Source organism: Protopterus annectens, chromosome 6.part0 (assembly GCF_019279795.1).
Source record: "Protopterus annectens isolate FY-2018-M chromosome 6.part0, PAN1.0, whole genome shotgun sequence".
In the NCBI taxonomy this organism is placed as follows: domain Eukaryota; kingdom Metazoa; phylum Chordata; order Ceratodontiformes; family Protopteridae; genus Protopterus; species Protopterus annectens.
This window is the reverse complement of record NC_056737.1, coordinates 1827611505-1827623670: the sequence shown is the minus strand read 5'-3', so window position 1 is coordinate 1827623670 and position 12166 is coordinate 1827611505. Positions and strand designations below refer to the sequence as shown.

At 36.7% G+C, this 12166-nt stretch overlaps 1 protein-coding gene across 1 annotated transcript in view; it reads left to right on the top strand.

Moving 5' to 3' along the window:
* Positions 1 to 10794, top strand: part of PLEKHO1 (pleckstrin homology domain containing O1) — a 528876-nt gene extending 518082 nt beyond the window's left edge. The window contains exon 6 of the mRNA XM_044075178.1: positions 8025 to 10794. Within this exon, the coding sequence (XP_043931113.1) occupies positions 8025 to 8744 (720 nt within the window). The 3' untranslated portion in view covers positions 8745 to 10794. The remainder of the gene's footprint in view (positions 1 to 8024) is intronic.
* The last annotated feature ends 1372 nt before the right edge of the window (positions 10795 to 12166 follow it).

Sequence of the window (12166 nt, the reverse complement as noted above, 5' to 3'; positions counted from 1 at the left end):
AAAACCATGTTGTGTATCTGTGAGTAGTTTGTAAGAGTTTAGGAATGTCATGATTTGAGTGTGTACACACCTTTCTAGGATTTTGGAGAGGGGGGAAGAGTATGGCGATGGGTCCATAGTTGGTTAGTTTTTTTGGAACAGCCCCCTTTTTGGAGTATGGTAATGTAGGAAATTTTCTAAAGGTGGGGGACTAGGTTTTCAGTTGTAGAGCGATTAATGAGGATGGTTACAGGATATGTGATTGCATTAGCTGCAATCCTTAAGAATTCGGCAGGTAGTCTATCAGCTGAGAGGGATGTCGGTTTTAGTTTATTAAAAGCAGTTTTTTAATAGTGGAGATAGGGACAGGTTTAAGTGAAAACCACAATTCAGGAGTATTATTTTTGGGTGATGTGGTAGATGTTTCAGGCTTTTGAGAGTTAGCTAGAGCTAGGATGGAATCGGTAAAGAACTTGTTGAACTGAGTTGCTATGCTAGCAAAAGTATCCTTGGTTGCAGGGGTAGTGCTCCCAGCCTTACCTGGATGGAATATTTTGTTGATGGGTGACCAAAATTTTTTAGGATTGTTTTGATATATGTTTTGAATATTGTGGTAGTAGTTTGCTTTGTCTCCTTTAATCATTTTCTTTGCTTTATTTCTAAGCTCAAGGTATTTTTGTTTGTCAATAAGGTTACTGTTTTTTTTTTCCAGTTTACCCATGCTTTATCTCTGTTATGTAGTAAAAATTTAGTCTCTTTGGATAACCAGGGGCATAGTTAACTTTAATTCTAATGGTCCTGGGGGGTGCATGGTGGTCTAATATGTTGAGGAGAGGTGTGTTAAAGTAAGATACAGCGTCATTTAAATTAAGTGTTTTCAAGGGGAACAAGTTGCAGTTTGTTAGAGCTGCAGTAAAATTGTTGGGATTAAAGGACTTTTTACTATGTATTTCCTGATAGGTGGTTGCTTTTGATAGACCTGTTTGACTTCTGATTAAATAGGTTGGTAAGTGGTCACTCAGCCTGAGTTACAAATTTTGTGTGGTCTGTTTGACAATATCCAGTCGAGTATTGATTCTCTCGTTGTTTTATCGACTGTAGTTGGGGCGTGGATAAGTTGGGAAAACCCTTGGAGGTTTATGAAGTTAGTAGCTTTGGTGGAGTTGCGTGTTAGCCAGTCAGTATTGAAATCTCCTAGTATTATGTTTTCCAGAGGTAGTAAGTTACAGACCCATTGAAGTAGGTTTTCTATGGTGTCTATATTGTTGCCTGGTTGCAGGTAGCAACCAATTAAGTTTATGGCTATTTTGGTATTCAAATGTAGTTTAGCAATTATAACTTCAGCTGCTGCTAATGCAAGTAATGGAAGGGCTACTGTTTCAGTGTTGAGTTGGTTCTTTTTATGTGTTTATTTGCCGCCATTCAGAGGTTGGAGTTAGGTACAGAAAGTAATAAATCATGGCTGTTAAAGATAACTTTGAATGTCTTTTTTATCTTATTGCGTTTTTATGCTAATCTTGTAGGAAGATCTGAAAATGCTAAGAGAGCGAGGATGATTCTGTTTACAAATTTCACCACCTTTTTATAGGAACGTGTTGGGTGTGGAAGAGATGTTACCTTTATTTAGTGGAGTACTCGGGGAAGGGATTGAGTGCTTGGTTATAATATTTTGCTGCTGTTAAAGTATATTTTATTTTGGGTAGTTTGCGGTTTTCTGTTCAGTAGTTCTTTACAGTTAATCAGTAAGTTTATCGGTCAAAGAAATTTCGGGAGCAGTGGGGTCTGTGGAGCAACCTAGAAGGTCATGACATTTTTTTATTAGTATTATTATTATTTTTGAATAAACTATTGCAACTGAAAATGTTGACTGTGTAGTCAAAGAGTAGTCAGAGTGAACTGGGATCGAGTAGCTAGATTTCTATTGATCAGTGCACTATCACGGTAAACAAATACAATAAGTTTAGTTTGAACAAAATGGGTGGTATTTATGGATTACACTATGTCTGGAGTAATGTTAGAATATGGCTATGCAGCTGAGCTGTGTGTGGTGAGGTAGTTCAGGTACTAGGTTGGGATGTAGATTAGGGGGTGTTGGGGAATGCATGCCAAAGCCAAGGAATCTGTGAAATCTGAAGGGTCTGATTTTCAGAATGAGTACAGCCTGGGTTAGTAGCTGTAACTTTTGTAGTGACTTGCTTATGTGCATAACTCTCAATCTCTCAGAGCAAGAAATCTGGACACAGCCAAAAATAATGGTGGGACAAAGGGCCAGATATAGGGACAGATTTTACATATTGCCCCTGTAAACTCAGACAATTGTTAGAATAACAGGTTTTGCATTATTATGTATTTTCTGAGAGATATGAAGTCTGAAATTCAAATGTCTGACAATTTATTTATTATTATTTAGTGAGTTCAATCTTCATGTTGGTATCCCACAGTTCCATTGGAGTGGTTGGGGTTACATGATAATATCAAAATAATACAAACTACTGAAAAAAATTAAAATAAAAACAAGCCTCTGGAATGCAAGTACAGTGCTGCACCAAATAGTATTAAGTTGCCTGAAGTTTATTTGCTGCTTTTCGTTCAACTCAAAGTTCGAACTTCTTCAGACTTTTAACACAATAAAAACACAAGTGCTATCCTTCATATTACATTCTAAAAACCACATGACATTTACTATACAATCAGAAAAGAAGATAATGAATAATTAATTAATGATGTCATGGGTCACCGCCCATTTCCATTCATTCAGAAACTGAAATGAATTCATTGACTCTTTTTCCTTTTCTTGAAGTAATACATTAAACCACATTACAATATCTAAATACTACCTATTACTGCACTGTTAATGTGCATAAAATAACATTAATAATTGATACTTTTTACATAAAATAATTCATATGCTAACCTACGCTACAATATAATATGCTTTAATATACTACACGATTTACCAATTACTATTTCTTGTCATATGTTTAAAAATTAGTAACATCATATAAAATATTAAGATATAAAAAGTGTTAAAAATGTTTAACATATATACATAATTCATCACTCGCTAAATTATATTCTGCTGAGATTCTATTATTCTGTATTTCATAAGATCTATTGTTTAATCAACCATATGTATTGTTTTTTATAAATTTATATTGTTAACATTGTTTTCTGATTACCTTACCAAACTTTTCAGTTTCAATAGGCACTTAATTGAACAAGAGTAATTCAGGCCAGGATATTTATATGCATTTAGTTTTATCTGCCAGAACAACTCCAATTCTTCCAATTTTAAACCCTCGGGGCCCCCCTCTGATATCATGTGGTACATAATCTATCACTAGGTATTTAAATGTATGGTTTGCTTCTATTGATGTATGTGTTGCTAAAGCGTTATCTAGCTTTCCCCTGCTTATTGCTTATTGATGTTCATAAATAATGCTACTAATATATTTTCTAGCTGTTCTCTCTCCACTAAATTAATCTTCTGTAGTGCAGTGGTAAGCATCTAGTAAGAACCTGGACACTATTTTTAGCCACTAGCATATTTATATTATCTTGCTCTAAACTTTGTATATAGTTTTATGATATTTACTGTTAAATGCATAAAATATCTTCGATATCTACTTCTTATTTTTTGTAACAATTACTTATTGTCTGTTTGTATCTGTCTTGGAGCTTTTCTCCCCGGGCCTCTACTGAAAATGGACATATATCCAGCTAGACTAGCTCGGTCAACAAATGTAAAATAAAATAAAAATAAATAAAAATAAATAAGTAAATCCGTTCATGGAATCTACATTCCGTTTTGCCTATGTAATATGCGGGGCATTGTTGACATTTAGCAAGGTAGACAACTAACTTAGAATTACAGTTAAATTTGTTTTTGATTTTGTAACTTATATTACTGATGTTGAAAGATGTCTCTTCAATGTACTTACAAAATCTACAGGTTTCACATTTAAACATTCCCTGCTGACCTGATTTCCTAGTGATCTTTGATTCTAATAAGTTTTCATCACATGATATCAGAGGGGGGAATTATGCATATACGTTAAACATTTTTAATACTTTTTATGTCTTAATGTTTTATATGATGTTACTAATTTTTTAAACATATGGCAAGAAATAGTAATTGGTAAATTGTGTAGTATATTAAAACATATTATACTGTTACCTGTGGTGGTGGTGCTGCGGTAGCATTGTCGCCTCACAGTAAGACGCTGTCCGGTTCGATTCTCAGCTAGAGCGTCTTCTGCGTGGAGACATGCGTGAATGGGCGTACCTTCGTTGAAGGTTGTGCGTCAGGCCTGGCAAGCCGGTACGTAAAAATCAACTGCCACTCATTAGCGGACCGGAGTTCCGCTGTGGCGAACCCTAACCGGGAAAAGCCGAAAGACACAAACAAACAAGTGTAGGTTAGCATATGAATGACTTTATGTAAAAAGTATGGATTATTAATGGTATTTTATGCACATTAACAGTGCAGTAATAGGCAGTAGTTAGATATTGTAATGTAGTTTAATGTATTACTTCAAGTAAAGGATAAAGAGTCAATGAATTAATTTCAGTTTCTGAATAAATGGAAATGGGTGGCGACCCATGACATCATTAATTAATTATTCATTATCTTCTTTTTTGATTGCATAGTAAATGTCATGTGGTTTTTAGAATGTAATATGAAGGATAGCACTTGTGATTTTATTGTGTTAAAAGTCTGAAGAAGTTCGAACCTTGAGTTGAACGAAAAGCAGCAAATAAACTTGAGGCAGCTTAATACTAATTAGTGCAGCACCGTACTTGCGTTCCGGAGGCTTGTTTTTATTTTTGTTACATGATAATATATCCACATTTAATTTTAGTCAGCTTCTTGATTTTTTGACCAGTTGTATCTACATTTCATGGGCCTTTGTCCAGATTTTTGATGTTTCCAGATTGAGAGGTATGCACATAAATATGCAGAATTGATTATAACCCAAAATTAGCAGAACTGATCTGATGGTTACAGTAAACAGTAATTTATTCAGGTTCTTTTCTGATACTCTAAGGTTTGTAAATCAGACTTTTTAAGTTCATAAGTTCATAAGTAATATTCCCAAAGTATTTTACATGAAAGCTGTTCATCTGCTCAGTCAAAAATAAAAAAAAGTTCTAGAAATTTCAAAGCATGCATTGACATCTTTTGGAAAGTCTCGAAAGCTTTATCAGTTGTGCACAGTTAGCTACAGTATTCCTAAGGTTGTTAGCCAGAACGTCTTTCTGTACATAACCCTTACCTCCTCAACTTCCAGTAATTTCCTTTGTACTCTTTCAAGGGTAGGGATAGGAATATGCCATTAGTCAAATGCCTTCCTGCAGTAACAGGTCACAGGTCTTTATTTATATGAAACAGTTTTGGTTAGGACACCATTGTTGTAATCAGTCCAGCACCCAATGTTTTCCTCAGAGCTCAGGAAAAATGATGGATGACCATATAACATGCTGTTGGAGAATTTTTTACCAAATACATGGTCTGGTTAATTGCATGTAGATAATCCCCTTAGAATTCCCCCTGTTAACTTCTTTTGCTTCGGTGTTGGTTGTCCTTGTTTGTCTTTGCATCTGTCTTTCTCTTTCAAATAATTTGAATGCAGTTTTCAGTACTATTAAAACTGTTGCCTGTGGTGTACAACCATCACCTGATTATACATGCTGTTGCACTTATATTATACATGCCTGTTAAACTTGGTGGATGTCTTCCAGACAGTCACCAAAGCCCTAGACAAGGGCAGTTCTGTGCGTATGGCCTACCTTGACTTAGTCAAGGCCTTTGACATAATCGCCAACTCAAGCATAATTGATAAACTCACCCAGCTGGATATCAACCTATATATTGTCAGGTGGAGGCAAACTGGCTCACTGATAGGACTCATTCGGTAAAAATAGGGGACTCCACCTCCTCCAGCAGACCCATAACCAGTGATATTCCACAGGCTTCATTTCTTGGACCCCTACTGTTCAGAATCTACTTCTCCAAAGTGCAGGCTAAAACTAAAGGACTGTGGCTGACAAAGTTTGCTGATGACTGTAAACTGGGAGTGATCATTGAAACCCCTAGCGATGTCAACATCCTGCAAGAAGGTCTTACACAGACTAATGATAGGTGCCAAAGTCATGGTCTTAACTTAATGGAAAAAATGCATTATCATCCCCTTCGGCAAGGGTGATGTTCCTGCAAACTACTACCTCAGTAGCAATACCCTAAGCACACAGCCAGTGGTGAGAGATCTGGGCACACAGGTTGACAGCAACCTTAACATCAATCGCCATGTCTCCACAGTGGTAAGAAAGGCATTTGATATTGCTCTTCTCATAAGTAATGGCATTGCCTATGGAAAAATAGGTTATAATCCCCCTGTACTCTTCCCTCATCAGGTCGATAATAGAGGACAATGCTCCCTTTAGTATGTTCCTTTCCAAACACCTGTAGCAATTTGAGAGACCACAAAGGTTCCTTACGAAGAAAATTCAAGTTCTTCAAGATCTGTCTTATGCAAACAGACTGAAATCATTGTCACTGTACTCTGTGTCATACAGACTGCACAGAGGTGATCTGTGCCTTGCATATAGAGCAATCTCTGATCCGGCTTTGATGGAAATGCTGCACATTCACAAGTCAGATGGCACACAAGTCACTCACTCAAAGGACCTTAACCTGGTATGTCACATCAACAGATTTATCTCACAGAGATTGCTTCATATTTGGAACAAGCTTCCTGTTCATGTTAAACAAAGCCCCTCATTGGCCATATTTAAGCTCAGTTTGGGCAGTTGGATGGGTGAATGGAAATTCACCCCAGAGGTTCCGCCTGTGTCCCTCTTAGACAGGGGCTGTAGATGCTGATTTTAGTATCTGCTTGAACTAGATACTCTTGGGCCATTAGCCTAGTAACATCCTATGATCCTGTGATCCTATTGTCTCTGTATAGGTCCTAGTTGCTAGTACAACTGAACCCTTTTGTTCCAACACATTTTACCTAATGTAATGACTGTGATACAGAGAATTCTGTTCTTTGAACTTAGACTGAGGCAGTCAGGTTGCGCAAACTGCCTAAGGATCTAGTCTGTTCCTTGAAAGCTTCCTATGGTTTCACTCTGTAGATGCATTTTTTTATATCTAACAGGTTCTTTTCTGGCAGCTTCAGAAATCCAGAAGACCTTCATTCTATCCTTGGGAATTGTATGCTTTTTTTCCTTGTTTTATGCCTGCATTCTCTTCCTTTCCTTCTTTTTGAAGTGCAAATTGACTCCCACTTTTTCAGACTTTAAACAGCTGAATACAGAAAGTGGATAAATTATGATATATTACTACATAATGAATCCTTTAGGTGGTTTTCATTGTCTTTGGAAAAATACTGCACAGCACCTGTTTCCATTTGCTTTGCCTGCACAGTATGCAAATAGTGACTGATGAATTCAAATCCGTGACTACAAGATGGCTCTTCTTATTAGCTGCTGTTTACCTGAACTCTGTGAATCCTGCTGCCAGATAGTTCATGTTGTACCATGTCTACACTATGTTACATTTTGTTTCTTTGTTATTCATTTTTATTGTCCTGTTTGGGGTAAGTTGGGGGATGGGGAGTTTAAGTTTTACTATGTTTTATGGTTTTAATAATCAATATAGCTGAGGCATGTGTAGGGTGCATGTTTGTGTTATCTTTCTGTCGTAGGTAGCTATTCATCTCCTCTGCCTAATCACAATTTATAAGCTGGGTACCAGACGAATCCTCTAGACAGAGGAGGCTACCATGTGTATTATTTATAGATTATTAGTTCACATAAAGAACCTCTAAGCTTAGCAGAACTGGTTGTTGATCTCTTTCAGAACCAGTGGCAGTAGAAGAAATATATTCTTAGGTCTGGAACGTTGAAATATGGTGCAGCAGAGTTAGATTTTATGCCTTTTACTTCTGTGCCTGTTTAAGAAATAATATTGGAAATTGTAGCACATGACCGACTTCTGCCTTTTTTAACACATTGTAATTCTTTACATTTTTTTGCAGGCATCTACCTCTACTTCCGATGGAATGCTGACACTGGATTTGATTCAGGAGGAAGATGCCCCAGAGGATCATGGGACTTGTGAGGAGAGCTTTCGAGTAGATTTGGAATCAGTGGCCCATCTTGCAGCAAGTCGCCGCTTCTCAAGTTCTGATCACACTAAATCTTCAGAAAAAGTACACTCAGGGAGTGTTTTTAAGAAAAAGGAAATTTCTTGGGACACACATAAAAAGGAAGTAGAAAACTTTGAGAGAGGTAGCACGTATACACCACAGGTAGTGAAAAAACTCTCCCACTCTGAGAAGAACAAGTGTGCCTCCATGGAAGAAATTCTGTCACGCTCAGACTCCATGCACAAAACAACTCCAAAAAAGGGCTTAGAAGTTCGACATTCATCCATGGATGTAGAACAGCTAGGAAAGATACAGGACCTTATTACAGTGAAACTGGAAAAAACTCAGGAGCTCCTTACAGAGCTTAAGGGACATGAGGAAGGCAAGAAAAGAACCAGAGATGTCTCACCCAAGGTAGACTCTGAAAACATCCGACAGGACACTGAGAGGTTGTTGACTGAAGCTGCCTCCAACTGGCAACAAGCACAGAAGGTTCTGCAGGAGGTAAAGGAGCTCAGAGACTTGTATACACAGTTGGACATTAGAAAGCCTAACATGAAACAGAAACAGCAGGGTACACATTCACAGTACAGGAAAAGTATGATGTGAAATGTGAAAGAAAATGCGTTGCTTTTATTATTATTATCTGCAGTGGTCATTCAGGGCATCAGAGTGTCGGGCACATTTTGTATTAGTTCAGTGTCTGAGACTGACCAGACCTGCTTCCAACAGATAACCTGTGGCACTCCAAGTTGCAGAAATCCTGAAATCAGTGGTCACAAAATGTGTGGACTTGCTATCTGCCCTGCAGCAGACAAGATGCAATGTTGATAACCTGCTGTCTAGCTTGGTGCGGTGGTTATGCTGCTCTTTTGGTTGGGTTGACTGTCTTCCTTTTTAAAAAGATAAATGCTTAGAGATAAGATAATTTTGTATGAGAGACAGCTAGTTAACACAAAATTAAAAAGCTAACTATTTTTCATCCATCAAACAGATAACTTTTGCTAGTCTAATAATGTCACTTTGATACACAAGGGATTGTGCATTTAGGGTATAGGTCATACCCTGAGGTGGAAGTGGAAGGAGAGTGGTGTTAATCTGTCGTAGGCACAGTACGTCAGGCAACATTCTTTCACCATCTGTATTCTCATAATGAACAACAGTTCAGTTGTCTACCCTACTCTGTCCTACCAAACCTCATTTGGAACACGGTTTCTCTGCTTGCTTTACTTAAGAATAAAGTATTTCTGTCCCCCAGATTTCTGAATCTAAAGTATCCCTGACCTTTACGGGTGCTGAAAACTATTTTGGTTAACCTATATTTCTTTATCTGCCTGGTTTCACTACCAATGTGGCAGATTATTTTAATTGCTTGTGGGTAAAAAAATAAGAGGGTATATACTTAACGGCAGTTTCTCAAAATAGCATGTGATTGATTGGTGCTCTTGCCTGCCTTGACTTCACAAAAACAGTGGTACTGGGTTTGTAAACAAATGTGGAGGCCCATGCCATCTGTGCAGGACAACTGTGGTGATCTCTCCTTCATTCTGCTTTCAAGTCCTCAGTTCTGTGTTGTTGGTTTTATTAAACCAGTATCGTTAAACCAGTGTAGAACTAAACTAGAAAAAAAGGAGGCAGGGTGGAGACTACAGAGTAGTTGTGGAAGGTGTGGTATGTTTTGTCTGAGACACTCAGGGAGGAAGTAATTGTACACAGATTAAAACCTGGATCACTTAACTCACACCTATGCATGGTAATAATTTGACTAATAATGCTCTTCCATGGATAAGAAGTGTACTTAATGAAGTATGTGGGAGGATAAGGGGTTTTATAAGGAAAAAAGGATGAGGCATAATTAATTTCAGTTTACTCCTACTCCCTAGTTATTTTAAAAGACCAGTGTAGGCAAGCCCTCCCATCATTTTTGTTATATTTCAAGTTTGTATAAACAAAAGCAGTTATGAAGCATCAGCCATGCTTTTATTAACACAAACAAGGTAAACAGAGCTCCTACATTCATTGTCAGTAGACCACTGTAGCATTCATTTATTTGAAAAAACCTTGCACTAGATACTGTTTGGTCTGGAAATGTAATCTAGGCTTGGAATAAATTTCACACACTAGTAGAAGTGTGGCAGGTCAGTTAATGAAACTAACATAGTCTAAACTATTTAAAAGCTATATTATTTTATGTTAACTTTTTAAACTTTTTCTGTCACACACACTGATTAGGACAATATAGTCAGTACAATTAGGGAGTAAATTATGTATTACATTTTGAACAATAGTGTGATGGTTTGCTGAAAGAGTTTTGTCAAAGACAATTTAGCCAAGTCTGAGTAGCCACAATACTGTCATCCAAAACAGGTCTTACTGCTCCAAGCCACCATGGCTTCAGCTGTTGCTTTGTTTTACAATTATGTTGGATTTGTAGGAACATAAAAGTGTGGATATCAAAGCTTCCTCTGTATTACTGTAGTCATAGTAATGTGCAGGTACACCTTAGGTATATCACTAAAACAGGATAAACACAGTTTGCAGCTTTCTTCTTTCACCCCTCAAAATCTTTTATGACAGAGACAGGTCGATTTTTAAAACAAGGCATTAGTTAGAACTACAGTGGTATTGTGGAAGCAAAGCACATGTTTTATATATATATATATATATATATATATATATATATATATATATATATATATATATATATATATATATATATATATATATATATATATAAAATGTGTGTGTGTATATTCACTGTTGGCAGAACTGTTTAAGGATAAGTAGGTTTCAGCTAGTCATTAGAGTTATATTTTAAATAATTCTGTGTATATCTAGGGCACCCTTTATTTTTGTCACTGTCCATATTTGATCTAAATGTTACTTCTTCTAAGGATCCCTTATTTATTTTTATTTATTTGTTTTTTCACCATATAAATGGATTGATCATTTGCTTTAAGCGGCTTACTTCATAGTTACTATTTTTTCTACAGAGCCTTTCTTTTTCCTGTTTGCACTGGTGAAGCAGCGGTGTTCAGGGGTTCACAGGGAAGTGGACTCCTGGAGTGTGAATACAAGTTTAAAATAACTGTTTCTAATTTCTGTTTAGCCAGTGAACAGTAGTAAAAGGTTACATTCTGAGAAACTTCAGAGGGATGGCTAAGTAACCAAAATAATTTATCAACTAATAGCAGTTACAATCTGGGGATTGCTTTTTGTGTGTTGCCTGAGTAGAAAAAAAAATTTACAAATTAAGTGTTTGACATTCACATGTGCTTGCAGGTCTAGGGGTGCATAAAACAAACTTCTACTTGATGTCAAAATAAATCACTAATAGTATAGAGGCGTTGCAGGTAGAACAGGAAGAAGTAAATTTGCATACCATTGCCTTCTGGGAAAGAAGGGTTTACAATGGAAAGGTAGCATTCAGAATTGTAATGTGATCTCCATGGTGGGGGCAACAGCCTGGCATAAAAAGAAAAAAAAAATAGAATACTTTACCAATAATTATGTCAGCTGCTAACAAGCTACATTCTGTGCTACACAGGGTTTGATTCCCTTAGTCTTCATATGCCTCCTTCGTCACCTTGAGCATGTCACTTAACCAGACTTATTTTTGGGACAGTTTGGGAATTTGGGCTAGGTTCCTTAATAATCTCTTGGTCTGAAAGCCTAGTGATTACCTATGAATAAATTAAAATACTCTTCAGAAACTACACAAAAGATTTACCTTCTGTGAATTTTAACATTAGTTCTCTTTTTTTAATATTCTATTATTGTTTCATAAAGAATGACAGTGATAAAAACTTGTTTGTGCATTTATCATAGAATGACCTCCCTATGACACATTCAGACATGAGAAAACATGTGAACAGTTTAGAAACCAAAACAACAAAATAGCACTCAATCACTCGTAAGGTATAGAACGGTAAAACACGGAGTTAAAAAAGTAAAAACTATAATTTAATAACCAGACATTCCAAGTACAAAAACATAGAATTAACGTGTTAGAACTGAGTGTAAAGCATGCG